The 16,254-nt window shown below is 35.9% G+C and overlaps 1 protein-coding gene across 2 annotated transcripts in view; it reads right to left on the reverse strand.

Annotated features, from left to right (window-relative positions):
- Positions 1 to 14,899, reverse strand: part of LOC126837445 (homeobox protein Meis1) — an 87,005-nt gene extending 72,106 nt beyond the window's left edge. For both annotated transcript variants that reach the window (XM_050571348.1, XM_050571347.1), the window contains exons 1-4: positions 14,047 to 14,899; positions 8,858 to 9,129; positions 6,768 to 6,924; positions 2,268 to 2,318 (exon numbers count right to left, since the gene is read on the reverse strand). In XM_050571348.1, the coding sequence (XP_050427305.1) occupies positions 2,268 to 2,318; positions 6,768 to 6,924; positions 8,858 to 9,129; positions 14,047 to 14,079 (513 nt within the window). In that variant the 5' untranslated portion in view covers positions 14,080 to 14,899. The remainder of the gene's footprint in view (positions 1 to 2,267; positions 2,319 to 6,767; positions 6,925 to 8,857; positions 9,130 to 14,046) is intronic.
- Positions 14,900 to 16,254: the final 1,355 nt, after the last annotated feature.

Genomic DNA, 16,254 nt, shown 5'->3' on the forward strand with positions numbered 1-16,254 from the left:
AAAGTATCATACGATATGCGAAAATAATCTCCAATTTCTCGACCGTGGTCTGTTATATAAAAAAAAAAACAATAGTTTTCCACATTTTTCACCTAAGCAGAGCTGCCAATGTATTTGTGAAAACCAAAATATTATTCAACTCTTTATGTAACAAAAAAAAAATATATATATATATATATATCAAACGTTCAACGCACTGTTCGAATTTGAATTAAACACAAATAATACACAATTTCGACAAAGAAAATATTTTATAATAATTGCATATCATTTCTTTGAGAGATGTATAATAAATTAAAATCGGAAAGCATTTTATTCCTGAAACATAAAATATAGGTACTAATAAAAAATGTTTAATTGTAATATAGTTGAAAACAATTTCTCTAAATATCAAAGATATTTTTAACAATAACACAACATAATGTTTTAAGTTAAAGAATCACATGTTAATTACAACGGTCGATCACAGTGTTTTCTTTGGGTAATTAAATCCTAAGTGATAACTTTCAAAACAGCCTCTCTTGAGTGTATCTCATATATAAACAAAATTACTATTTTATTACATAGAATTAAGCGCAAAATATCCAAAACCTTTACAGAAATCTAGAGACCTACTCAATGTCACTTAAGTTAAACACTTATGCGTACAGGTGGTTTTACTAGATGCCCCGTCACTTTCAGTCTTAACTCGAATTCACTAATCATACACACGGTACGGAGATTGTTAACAAGTGTTGTTAAACGTTAATTTTGAAATAATCTGAAAAATGTGTTATACATACACATATATATATATATGTATTTCCCAACGATGAACCGAAAAAAAAACACCAAAAACCTTCCGGGAAGGATCCCAGCACACACCCGGCGCCTCCCACCGGGGAGGGTTAGGACCTTAAAATTGCACACACACACACACCTATTATAAAATATGGTATGTCCTGTCTTATGGGCGCTCCCGTTTCACAGGAGAGGACTAACTACTCACAGGAGATAGGTCTATTATAATATATATATGGGACTATAGCTGATGATGATGATATTATTATCATTATCATTATCGACATGTGTATAATACGATATATATATATCTATAATAATAACACAGACTACGTGTTCGGAATATTCGTATATCGAATGGAATGTGTGTGTGTGTGTGTTGTGTGTATATATGTATTTTTTTGTACGTCATACGCACGCGGTCGAGTCGAATATTTTTTAAGAAATAAAAAAATATATACAAAACACATGTGGTTGTGTTTATCATCTCCTCGTGCCGTGCCATGCCATGCCATGCCGTTGCTGCTGCCGCTTCTTCTTCTTCTTCTTCTACTTCTCTACTAACTACTAATACTACTACTACTCTCCCTACGAATACATATTATAATATCAGAGGTCTCTCCTCTGCAAGTATATACTAAATAATATTTTTTCAGGCCCCCGAGCCGACTCTCTGGCCGCTCTCTCAGGTGTATACGATATATATATAAGAGTAATAATAATCGTAATGATAATAACGTAACCGCATCATCGTTATGATAATGCATATATTATACACGCGGGGCCCCATATGTACCGCATGCACACACACACACACACACAAGCCTGCCTATAATATTGTTATTAATATATGTGCATTGTATAAATAGTCCTAGGCGTCGTCGTCGTCGTCGTCGTAGTCGGTTTTTATGGATGATCGCACCGTTGCATATTTTTTTTTTTTTTTTTTTTTAACGAGGTGTATCAAAACGATATCGGATATTGTATTATATTACATTATATTACATTATATATGTTTGCGGCGGTCAATCGGACTCGGCCGGGGTTTTTTTTTTGTTTTTTTTTACATAATATACAACAGTCTCGTTTGACCTTATATTTATTAGTAAGACGTAGGTGTTCGTCTGTGACACATTAATGATAATGGGTTTCCACTTTTTTTTTTTATACCGGGCTAATGTTTAATGTCCGGTGTGTGCAGCACCTCGTCTCCTAGGTCATGCCTCATTGACGCCACAGGTCTGTGTGTGTGTGTGTCTCTCTGTTGTTTGTCTGTCTGTCTATCTCTCTCTCTCTCTGCCCCCACCGCCATCGACACACGGTCGATCACACCGAATATCCGGGCAATCATTAAATTAAGATGATGGTTAACTGATAAAAATAGGTTTTTTTTGGGGAAAATCGTTTACTTCCTGCCGCCGCCGCCGTCGATATCGGACACGCAAAGCGTCGATACTAATGTAACGTAAAAAAATTGTCGTACTCACCAAAGAATCGGTTTCGGGATCCGCACAGTACTGACCCCGCTCTTGTCTTATCTGTGTACAAAAAAAAAAAAAAATTATATAAAAAATACACATAGTGGTATAAACATATTATACACATACAGGTAAACAATACGCAAATAGGTAACAACATTGAAAATATTAGGAGAGCACGTTGCACGTCAAAAGTGGTTTTAACATAAATTTTCCGGTTAGCCGGTACAAGTTTCGAGGTGTTATTTTTATATTTATATCGTTTTTTCCCGGTAAAAGTAATTTTGGCCAATTTTAGATTAAAAAAAAATAGACAACGTTTCTACTTACAGTGGAGTCCAATTTCAATTCTCTAAAGAGATTCCTAGTTTTTTGTCTACTTTACTATGTTGTGGCCGATTTTAGTTTTAAAAAGTTTCAGTTACTTGTCAATTACATCAATTAAATTTGCAATTTTTTTTTACATAAAAAGAGAAAAAATCCAATTCTTACATGACCCAGTCAAGTTGCCAAATAACTGGGACCATTCCTAAGTAGTCGACGACATTTTGTCTGGCTTTTAGGTCTAAGCCAAACAATTTTTAATTGTAAATATGGCAACAAAATATATAAATTTGAGACTTAAAGAGCGTTGGATTTTCTATCTATTGGTATCAAATTATAAAAAGATGGGACTTTAACAAGTTTTGCCATCGTTTTATTCTATTATTTTTTACTTTTTTTTTTTTTAAATTAAATACTAATCGTATATGGACGGCGAAACGCAAATCATGATATTATTTTTATTCATTACACCACACACAAACGCCTATACACCTATTACTTATAACAATAAAACATATATAGGCGTTTCTTACGGGCGCGTTTAACTTTATATAATAAAATATATTGCAAGTAATGGTAATTGATTTTTTTTAAAAACATTTTTTTTTTTTACAACATTGTACACGCACGTCTGCGACACACGTTCTGGTGAGAACGTCGGGACAATGCACAACAAATTATTATATTTACACATACACATAAACAATGTATGTATAATGGAAGAAGGCGAAAAAAAAAAAAGAAAAAAAAACGTGTAAAATAATTAATTGTACCGTTAGCATCGGTGTGCACAGCCAGCAAGCACACACACTAGCCAAGACCAAAAAATATAGCAATATACTAGTATTGTATATTATAATATATATATATATATATATTTATATTTTTTTTTAGAGGTTACCCGAGGAAAATTATACTATCCGAACCTCTCCCGTCTCTCTTTGAACGAGATCGTAAAAAAATAAAAAAAAACTTTACCGGCCAATATATGGTACATTGTTCGAAAGAGCCGTCGCAAATTGCATATATATATATATATATATGGGGCAACAAAAACTAAATAGGATTTTCACCGTGTACATTATATATACCTACCTACACCTAACCTAACCTCTATAAAACGCAGCGAAATTAACTCCATTTACGACGGGTTTAAGTCCTAAAATATTTATTTTATATATAATAATAAAACAAAAGATTGCGCACATTGTACGGATGTGTCATTATTCCCGGCTTGTGTGTACATCATCTTTGCGTTTATATCGAGATACCTTATTGGGTACCTCGCGCCTTTGCCTTTGCCATACTATGACGGTGTTGGTGTTAAATTAAAAAAAAAAAACGGAATTATATTTTTTTGCCCGAATTTGAGTTTGTCCCATAATAGATACAACGTAATTATTCTAGATTTCGGTTACGGTTATTTTTTAAGTTCCAAATTAGCTCCGAGAGTGCGTGCACACATATTAAACAGCTCTGTCCGTGTTACACAGGATATCGGTCAGTTTGTTAAGAGTGTCTCGTTACACACAGCACACAGCAGCAGCAGATGTACACCGTACAAAGACACCCGCGCCTTTGCACTCGAAATATGTCTTAAATTAAAACACATTCGATGGGCCTTTCTTTTTTTTTTTTGCGCCCTCGCCGAAAACCGGAAAACGTTTCATACACACACACACCGCGTAACGCTTTGCACGTGTAAGTGTTGAATATATTGTATTATTATTATTATTTTGGAAACTGGCGGTGGCGGTGGCGGTGTAGTGTATAGCTTGTGTGTGCGGTAATGGCTGGGAGAAGAGAGAGAGCGTGGCAACGTGGATACTATTCTATATTATGTATATAAATAGAGCAAGGGCCAGGCCAGAGGAGGACGAGTCGCGGGGAACGCATCACGATTATTTTAGGGAGATTTATATTTAGTCGGGAAGATATAACGCGTCGGTTGTCGTCATACGCCTTGTACACACCATGGTTTAGCCGGTGATTTATTACTACAGGGTAACCCTTTTCCGCCGTCTGCCGCCGCCGCCGCCGCCGAGGTGTATACAGGGCGATCACCGAAATAACACACACACACACACGTTATAATATTATTATATCACACACAATGGAGTGCAGTGTACCCTCCTCGCAGTAGTGCACAATGCACGATGATATCTACATAATAATAATAATAGTATACAACACACACACACCACCGGCCGGGGTCTCCCCCGGAGTGAAATCTTCCCTAGTCTGTCCTCCGTCCGGGCGGGGAGACCCCAATTTTGGGCTTGCGAGTGTCGGCAAAGGGTAACAACACCTAGCGGCCGTTGACACAACTTAAGTCGGAGACCGAAAATCGAATTCGAACACAACAATCTTGTTTCTATCCAACCTACCCGACCACTTTTCTTTTGAGGCGACAAGACGCAGCAGTTCTAAAATAAAGTGAATCTATCCGTTTCTCGAGAAAATCTTCAATTAACGGTGTTGACGTGGACTTTTCGAAAGCTGTTAAAACAACAAACGTGGACGAGACACGTCCTACTAAGGTGACAACGTTTTGAGAGGGGAGGGGGGGGGGTTTAAGTACTTAAGCGGCGAGATTCGGTCGGATGATCGGAGATGGTCGGCACGCACAGCCAGAGAGGAGGAATATTCCAATATGATTTTTTTTAGTTTAGTTTAGTTTAGTTTAGTGGCGAGACGAGTCTAAAAATAATACACTCGGGTGTTGCCATATTGTAGCCACATCTACACACCGCCGTTTCCACTTAAGAAGAAACTGCACACCGCGCCTCGTTTGTCGTGTATAGAAAATATATTTATTATATTATTCGGATAATTTTCCATTCGAATAATAATTATACGTTCGCCAGACGAAATTATTCGAATAATACAAATTATCGGAAACTTTTTTTGTTTTAATTATTCGAATAACTTTTACATGTATATCTACATGATAATAATTATCGTTTTAGAAATCTCACACACACACACACACAAAAGAGTGATGGAAAAACTATTATATCGGTATTTGATTTTTTTTTTTCCCCCCTGCGACGAGCAAGAAGATAATAATAATATTATATAGACATCATCAGCGCCGCTGTTATAATATATAAATATAATAAATGTAATGGCAAAAAAAAAAAAAAAAATTGCAAACCGAGAATATTATGAGAGATACAGACGTAAGGAATGTAATAAAAAAATATGGAACTGGACTCGGACTAACTGGACAGGTTTATATACAACACACTCGTCCCGTATAGAAATGTCACCGCTTATTATAAAGACAGACACATACAGGTACATAATATACACAATGTACACATACACACACGGTATAGACGACATTGGACAGCATTCCTGGTACGGGTTATAATAATGTAATATATATATATATATATTTTTTTTATATATTATCATTTTTTAGCGTTTAATATTATTATTATTATTATATTTGCACGCGTTATTGTCGTGTTTATGTACATCAATAGTTTTCTCCTGCCGGCGCGCGGCGTTCATGTCGCATATTATGATTTAAGAGGAAAAAAAAAACCCCCGATAGATTTAATACCGTAAACGGTGGGCGGATAAGGAAGTAGCAGCGCCGGTTATCGACACAAAAAAAAAAAAAAAAAAAAAAACGCTTCTATACGTTTAGAAGAAGGGTAGTATTAAACAATAATGATAGTAATTGTTTTTAGATAATAACAGTTTGCGCGCGGGGGTGGTGTACGCCACACGGTTATATGGTAGTAATTGATTTTCATTTGCTGTGTTATTACATAATAACAGGGCGGAGGCGTTCCTTCCTACTTAGAGGTGGTGGCGGGTGTGATGTTTTTTTTTTTTTTTTTTTACAATACTTTGGTCTTGAAAAACGAGCACACGCGAAAATATTGCAGCAGACAAGACGGCAACTTCGAAACCCCGTTCGAGAAAACAGTGCAAAAATCGAGGTTCGGGGTAATCTTTTTTTTTTTTTTTTTGCCAATTTCGAATGTCAGAGACCAAGACCTAAACGGTTCTCTGCTTTGGGTTCCGGTTCGTTAACTGTACCGCCGATCGGTTCCGGTTGGAAAACCTAGTAGTCGACGGTATCATTATCGATGGCTTAATTCGAAAACATGTATATATATATATATAGGTATATTGTAATTTGTTTTATTGTGAAAACGGCGCTCTTACCTGTTTGGAAAACACGGCTATGTCTTCGTTGAACGACTCCGAAGAGCATATGCTGTGATCGCCTCCGGGTCCCATTGACCCGTCCGTTTGTCTGGGCGTGCATGTAGCGAGTTCACACTTTTCGAACACCAAAGCCAACAGGGGAAACAACGGGTGCCTGTGGGAATAGAAAACAATTTTTTTAAAAAAAAAAAAACACCAAGTTGAAAAATCAGGTTTCCCGCCAAAGCCTCAATGACAACGGCGGCGGTCGCGCGTGATGGTGAAATATGTCATAATATTATACACAATATGCGAAAATGTGAAAAATCTCAATTCGGATAATTATATTCGATTAAGAAATTACCCATTCGGTCGATTTGTTTTCAATTTATTCCAACAAAACGTCCATCGAATAATAAATTATGTTTGGAATTATTCGAATGATAAATTATTGGAATAAATGTTTTCTTCAAAATTGCAATTGTTCGAATAACTTTTATACATGGATAATGTGTTATCTGGATTATTATTACCAGATAGAACGTTTTAAACTCTGACAACATTGAGAAGTATAAAAAATCCAATCAGTGTCCAAATTCTTTGTCAGTATAATAGAATGTGCGTTAAACCAATTAACGGAGCGCTCGTTTTTTATGTATAAAGTATTCACAGTGGTAATGCCTAATGTTTGGTCACGTTATGGCGGATCTAGAACTAATATATATATATATATATATATGTATACATAACGTTTGGATCGAGCTTCTTTCTTGTGGTGGTGTGCAACGACTGGACATGTGGAATGAAGATATTATGGAGAGCATAGAGTGGGTCGTAAACATTTGTATTATGAATACCTTCTAGTGTTAATTTTATGACCCCGAAGATGAGGTTGCAATAATAACAGAACAATAATCTAAAATGGATCTTGCACGAGACAAATATATAATATAACTTTAAAGAGTTTGAACAGCGAGAGAAGAAAGACCAAACAATAATAATAACATTATATAGTTTTCGGTCTGGAGAATTAATTTCATTATTTACTAACACAAGGGGCCCGCGATTTAAGACAACTACATTATTCCCATTGGATTGTTGGCGGCTCTGGTTTGCCCCGTTTGGAAGATATTTGCATAAAAATGATTTATCATTATTAAGATGGTCCCGGTTCAATTGTGTAAAGATATTCCAGTTATTTGGCTACATCGGTTACCATGGAAAAACAGTGTGCTTAGGACTTATTTTTTTAAATTTTAATTTGAGCTAAAAATACGGTACTGATAAAAAAGGCGACTAAGAAGATACAAATACATGCGAATTGTCCTAATTTAAAATGAACTAATTGTTAAAATTGAAATATTATATTTCACCTTATTGTGAAATTTTGTATTTTTTTTTAACGTTCTCTCTATTTGGCCTCTCTCAATCAGATAGCAGTATTATTATTTTTTTCTCAATAGTAAAATTCATAACGGACAAACACAGTGCCCAAATTCATAAAAAGTGTTTTGGAATTTAGAAGAGACAAAAAATGAAATAAAACTGTAGTTAAGAAATTGTGCGATTATTGCAACCGGAATTTAAAGTAAAAAAATGTTGAAACAAATCATACATTAAATTGTCAAACGTGCCTAGTTAAAAATCAATGCTGTAAGAAATGTTTTCAACACAAAAACGTTGATATAAGTTAAAAATGATATTATAAAAATTGAAAATGAGATAAAAAAAAAAAAAAGTAGGACGTCGCTGAAATGTTTAATTATTTTAGTATTTTACAAGATAGGAAAATCGAAATATATATTTCACTCGATCTGAACAGTTTTCAAAATATTATACTTTACACAATTTTCAAACACTACTTATCTTTTAGGAGGGAAAGGGAGGGCTTGGGTTTCTCAAAAAAAAAAAAAAAAACCTAAAAACTCCAAATAAGCTCTACACGTTTTGTTTTCGTTTCGACAAAGATCTCCGACCAAAGAATGAATAAATAAACAATACAAGTAGGTGGTATTTTGAAAAGCTCTAGTTTATCTAGTTTTCGGGGTTTGCTTGAGAGACATTTCTCTTGATTTTTCAAAATTGTACTTAAAAAAAACCGCACTTACCCGTATATCGAGTCCTTGTCCCGTTTGCTGGCCGCGTCGCCCACCGACGACGGCGGGATGGCCGAGGCCGGGGCCTGGTGGTTTTGCGGCAGGCCCGGCGTCGGCGTGGCCGGACCGTGGTTGGCCTGGGGCACGGACGCGTGGCCGCCGAACATGCCGGGGTGCATGCCGTGCAGGGACGCCTGGCTGTGCGCGTACAGGCCGGGCGGCGGCAGGCCGCCGATGCCGTTGCTGCCGTCCATTCCGGGATAGCCGGTCGGCTGCTCGTCGTACTGCAATCAGATAAACAACAACGGCCGACGATTAGACACACACGCACACACACACACACACAGCTTATTAAATTTAATTAAAAATAATATAACATCATCCTTAAAAAAATCCGGTCAAGTTGTTTTTATGATTAGGCCTGACCGCCCGTCGTGGCGGAAATACAACAACAACAACATGTTTTTATTTGATAGATAAAAATTAGTATTTTGCTTGGAAAAATACATTAAATCCACAGATGTATGTATATATATACATATATGACCATACAACAATGGCCGACAAGCAACAAGAATCCGCCATTTTTAATATCTGTGATTCTGTGTTATCAACTCGACTTGTAATAATTGTGATAAGGTGATAGGGTTGTAATTGCCCCAAAAAGATGGCGGTGTAAGATTAGCAATATAGTTACAATATATATATATATAAATCTGTTATTAAATTGAAAAAACGCCATCCAACACACCACGGCCGTTGTAATGCCATTTTTATTTTTTTTTATAAAAATACTTTTTTTGTTTATTTTCCCGTCTATAATACGATAACAATGAGAGGACTATAAACCGCGCTTTATTCTATTACCGAAAATCGCAACGGTGAACGACAAATGAAAAACAAAAAGGTTTACACGCAAATAAGGAGTTTAAACTAATCCGCTTTTGCCGCCCAAACGCCGCAGAATTATTCGAATAAAAGCCTTATTGGATTGGTCTTTTTGGAAAAGTTATTATCGAATAAAAACGTTTTCACAAATTATTCCAAGAACAATGTATACGTTTTCATTTTACAAGTATTACAAAAGTATTATATGAACGCGCGACGTTGTGGTTTCGACAAAAATGACTTGCACAAAACCGCACTTGCAAATTCTATCAATTAAATTGTGAAAAGTTATTGCAAAAAGTATCAAGTTTGCAAAATAATCGAATAGTCTTTTGACCAAAACAACAATCATGTTTGATATTTGGGCATAACGTGATGCATAATTACAATTTTGTTGATCTTCTTGTCTATCAGCAATGATGAACCAATTGCAATTGCAATTAGAAAAATGCATACAACAGGCAGAGTTGTGAAAATTCCTAGTGGGATATAATTATTTCACAATTGATTCGAATAAAACGTCCATCGAATTAATAAAATTATGTTTGCAGTTATTCGAACAATAAATTATTGGAATAGGTTTTTTTTCTCAAAAATTGCAATTATTCGAATAATTTTTTACTCGGATATTATAACGTGTCGTCCGGATGATTATTTAAACGACCCCGAGAGGGCGGCCAGGAGGGGAGGGGGTGCGGTCAAAACCCAAAAAAATTTGCTAGTATTTTGTTATTTGTGTAAGTTGTTTTTTTTTTTGGAATTTTCTAAACCGAAAACAATAATTATTATATTGAGTTTGCTATGCGTTTTCGGGTAACAGTTTTTTTTTTATTATTATTCCTATTATTTCTTCGATTAGACACATTGTGTGAGAATAATATAGCATAATATCGTGAACTCGGTCAAAAATGGGGTTTTTTTTTTTTTTTTAAGCGTCCCACGTCCATTGTGTTTGGTAAAAAATAAACCGGCTGAGCTGTTTGCCGCTGCTAATGAAATAGGTGCATTATTATTATTATTATTACCACCGCCAACGACTTTGATGAATATCTTAAACGATTGGCCGAACGCGATAAACGATTATTGAGTGCGAATAATTAATTACATGTAAAACAGATAATTTATACATTTGGTAATCTACGGATCCGATTATGAATCATCTTGTACAAATAACGCGATATTTTCATAACAGATATATTATGGACAGCAGCGCGTGCCGGAGTGGCTTAAAAAAAAAAAAAAATTAAATTAAAAGTAAAAAAAAAATCAACAGCAACAACTATTCACATATTTTACACACACAACAGCTCCGAGAGACAAACGATGGATATAAATTACTCATAATGTATATAATTATTATTCAACAAAAACCGAGATAAAGCCTACGGTGGCGGTGTGGTAATGGACAGCTACTGTTATATACTATAGAGGTTTTTTTTTTTTTTTTTTTAGAAAAGATTTATTCGTTTTTAATTGATCCAAAACCGTTTTGCACTCATAGCACACGGCTGTAACGGGTCAAGCGTAGGTCGAGCGCATTAAGAAGGATACCGGTACATGTGATATTATACACCCGTTTATAAAGTGCTCACTACACACAGACTTGAATTTAATCGGTAGGATTTTTGTTTGGAAAAAACGACAAACGTTTTAGCAGAAAAAAATCTCTATAGACCAAACCTATAGAAACGACGGCTAGTGTTCTAAAAAGAACAACTCAAATAATCATATCAGTCCACCACTCGAGAGAGCTGATATCTTAAAGCGCACAACAATCTCAATCTACCTAATATTTGTATTATTATTATTATTATTATCATCATCACCGTCGATTTAGATAATAATAAATTATTATTATTATTATTATAACCCGGCCAATACTACAACCGCACTGGTGAAATGTGAAATACAAAAAAAAAAAAAAGGCTGTTATGAGAGCACAAAAAAAACAAAACCGCGTGAAATATTATTATGATATAACGATTTGCAAAATAATTTACCGAATTTTGTTAAACATAAAAAAACACACACACACACACACAAACGTTGGACGTCAGAAAAAAATTTGAAAAAAAAAAAAAAAATAGGTGCAACTATATTATTTTGAAAACGTTTGTCGTAACGTATTACACAATATAACGTTATTGGAAGAAAAAATATATACTTATAAAACATATATATATATTTTTTTTTTTTTATATATTTTAGATTTAGAGCAAAACGGCGGCGGCCAGTCAGCGTGCGGTTTTCCGGAAACGCTTTGATGATGTGCATAAATTATAACACATCATACAGTACAAAGTGTGTGTGTGTGTGTGTGTGTGTACTTAGTTTTGAAAAGATTTATTACCTTGGGTGAAAATAAAAAAAAATTCCAAGAGGTCGTTAAACGCTCTATGTTAAACGATAGACACATATTTTGTACTGTACACGGAAGATATTATTTTATTCTTATTTAAACGCATTACTTGGAATACGCAAAGCACAAGTCCCCTTGAGACGTCCGTGCACCACACTCTGCTGGTGTCACAAGTATAATTTTTAAAACAAAAAGTCCACTTCAGACACACTGCAACATTGGCAAATCGAAATTGAAGAAGAAAACAGGATAATTGCAACAAGTAACCAACCAAACTACAGTTAGTTTGAAAGTACACAAAAACCGTCAATCATACATGATGTTATACCATATTGATTTTTTTTTAACTTGAATGGAAAAAAAAAACTATCTTAAAACCGTTTGACCGCGACGACACGGGTGTACAATATCGTTATTTACAAAAAAAAAAAAAAAATTAAAAAACTCAACTACCGGAAAAGTGTTTGTGTGTACTTACCGAGTAGACAAAAATAATAATATGTCAAAAAGAGTGACAAACCGAAATCGATACACACACACGGCGGGGTTTTGTGAAGAGAGTGTGAAAAAAAAACTTGTGCGCGTTTTTTTTTGAAAATTCAATTGCTATACATTTTATAACTTCACAATAATATTATGTGTACCTGCTGTACGACAGCGAGTGGTCCTATTATTATTATTATTATTATTATCATCATCGAGAAACTTAAATAGATAAGACGGATGGATAGCTGTGTTAGTATATGATCAACGTGACCGGCTTTGTATTAAAAACATATTTTATAGATAACCAACACCCGACAAGCGACTGCAGGTTAAGAGAGAGGAGATAAAATAACATAATATAACAGTTTAAAAATTCATACGATTGTATATTAATACTCGATATTCTTATTATCTAAATAACGTGCAAGAGCGGTTTTTTTTTTACCAATATAAAACACTAGGAACGGCTATTTTTTTTTTTTTTGTAAGGGGGCGCTGTAAAAGGTTTATAAGGCGCTTTATAGGTAATATATATTATGTATTTTTTTGATTTTTTTGATTTTCTCGAATACCCATTTTACAAATTATTTGCACCGCAATATCGTGCTTTCGATTATCATTGCTCTACAATATATGCAGTGTGTATAACCGTAAAACGTACTCGGTATCGAGTCGGATTATTAATAATAATAATAATAATGAAGACAAAAATCCAATCCGGCCGTGTGTCGGTTGGTTTCGTCACGGCTGATAACGTTTGATAATAATAATATAAAAAAAAAACGATGATAATAATATATAATTATGTGGGTAAGTAGGTGTATTAATATTAATAAAATAGGTATGTATTATTGTGACCGTCGGACGGATGTACCTACCTGCCTACCGGGTTGAGGTTTCCCACTATACCTATCATAGTGTATTTTTAATATTAAAATGTTTTCAGAGTAATTTTGAGGGAATTTTTGCCAAGCGTCTCGTTTCTACATATTCGAGTTGTAATCGTTTGGGAGAGGAGTTCGGTTCGATTCGGTTAGGTTTGGTTAGGTTTAGCGGGCGATTCGGTTAGGTTAGGTTAGGTTTGATGGGTTCTGTTAGGTTTGGTTCGACTTGATTGGGTTCGCTTAAGTTAGGTTTGGTTGGGTTCGATTAGGTTTAGCGAGCGATTCGGTTAGGTTAGGTTAGGTTTGATGGGTTCTGTTGGGTTTGGTTGGATTTGATTAGGTTTGGTTAGGTTAGGTTTGGTTATATTTGGTTTGGTTGAGTTCGATTAGGTTAGGTTTAGCGGGCGATTCGGTTAGGTTTGGTTGGGTTCTGTTAGGTTTCGTTCGATTTGATTAATTTCGGTTAGGTCGGGTTCAGTTAGGTTTGATTAGACGAGGTTAAACGACGGCACTACTGCCACGGCACGATTCGCGTATAATTATAATAGATAATAATAGACAATAAATTCAACGTGTGTACTCACCCTTTGCGTAGTGGCGGGCTGATGGGCAGCCATTTGTGGACGTTTCCGGTATTCGAGTATTTCGAACGGCGTCGCGTCTCGAGTGTTGGTTATTATTATTATTATTTTCTCAATGTAATTTTCAACAATTCAAGACGGTATGTGTGTATGTAAAATTACAATTATTATTATTGTTGTCGAATCCGTCGGCGGACTAATATAATTAGCGGCAATAGGTAATAATAATTTGTGTATTACGTACCACACAAACGATAACAAACGCGGATCGAGATAAAACCCAAATGACAAAAAAAAAATTAATACCAATAAACAAAAATTGAAAACCGCGTGCCGGTCGTCGGCTGTGTATATATATATATATATGTATATATAACAATATGTATGTATGAATGTGTGTGGTTTTTTTTTTTTTTTTTGGCGAGTGGACGTCGACGGCTCGCGTGCGCAGTGTCCTAGGCGATAACGGCCGTCCGTCGATTGTCCACGGTGAGGCAAAGGCGCGGCCCACGATAGTGCGACATTTTATACAATAAACGTATTATGTATATGTATATATATATATTAATATATTACACGTTGGCGCGCGCGTTTCGTGACGCCGACGATTTTTTATAAATAAAAAAAAAAATCGCCGCTCTCTTCGTATACCGCCGGCGACGGGGAATTTTTTTCGAACCGAAAAAAAAAAAAATATACACACGACGACTAGATATATTATTATTTAAAGTATCGTACGAAATGTGATATGTTCGTCGGCGGATCGGGAGACGTGGGAAAAAAAAAAAAAACAACGTACGGACACACACACACACACACGGATAAGAGACGCACCCGGTGTGCTACGGCGGACGGCGAACGGCGCTCACAAACTGGCGGCGAGTCCGGGCGACCATGGCCGAGGCCGCCCACGGCGACCGGGGCGCCACCTGTCGGCCGCCGCCGCCGCGCCGCGCGTCGGGCACGGGCGGCCGCTCGGGCCGTGGGCGACGCCTAGGCGGCGGCCGCCGCGGAGCGACGGGCGGCACCGCCGGGACCCGGACACGCCCCGGGCGGACGCGCGCAATCCGCCGTGCCGCCACGCGCCGACGCCCCTTGCGCCCGGCGCGCCGCGCTCCGGCCGCCGCTGTCGTGTCGCCGACCGCCGTGCCGTGCCGTGGCCAGAGCGCGCGCCGTTGCCCGAGACCGCCAAACGGTTTTTTTTCCGTTTAAAACCGAATTTTTTAGCGGGTACAATTGGTAAACGTATTAAAAAACATCCTTTAAACCAGTACAATTCAGTATAGTAAAAAAAGTGTTGTGACAACGATACCTTCACGGAAAAAATTCATAGTTGGTTAGATGCGCAGACCCAAAAAACTAAAACGTCATTGTAAAAACACCTCAGCTTAAAGATAAAATGCTAGTATGATTAAGATTGGCCGATTAAAATTTGTTTTTTATGGTACATTAAACTAAAACCAACGTGCACGTGATTATTGTTGCAATTTGATTAATTTTAAATAGGCTATTAAAATTGTAACAAAAAATAAAAAAACTATAAAATTCTAGTTTTTGTTGGTTTTAATTTAACATTATTTTCGTAGCAGTATATATTACGTATCCCTATTTCTTAGCGTTTCAATTTCGACATTTTTTAATGTGCACAAAAACTAGTATGATTAAAATTGCCCGATTATAATTTGATTTTTATGTTATTTTAAATTTAAATGAACGTATACATGACAATTATTGCAATTTGATTAATTTTAATTAGGCTATATTTTAATATCACAGACGGTGGTCGCAACGGGTAAACCAAACGGGTTCGGTTATATTTTCTTTTTGAAATTTTCAAAACTATAATAATTCTGTATAATAAAAGTGTTTGTAACAACAACAATACCTTCACAGAAAACAAAATGCATACAATGATCCAACTGAAAGTATGGTACACAATAAATATCTAGTTGGAATGACTAAATAAATAGTTGAACCAACTCAACGATAAGTTACCTAAAAGTACTTTACATTAAATATAGATATATTATGTAATATATTGCGTTTAAGTAATTATTATTATACTAAAATGGGGCAGGATAATGTTTTTATTTCAAATCCTATGTACAAACATTGTCGCTATAGGCTCTTGCCCGTCCTGAACATTGGAAAGTGGGTACAAAATTTTGTTTATTCAATTTGTTTTTTAAATCTGGCGATAAATCTGATATA

This window comes from Adelges cooleyi, unplaced genomic scaffold (assembly GCF_023614345.1).
Source record: "Adelges cooleyi isolate 19-005CV unplaced genomic scaffold, UGA_ACOO_1.1 ACOO_flye_CR_arks_rails_tigmint_CR_PRNA_249, whole genome shotgun sequence".
Lineage (NCBI taxonomy): Eukaryota > Metazoa > Arthropoda > Insecta > Hemiptera > Adelgidae > Adelges > Adelges cooleyi.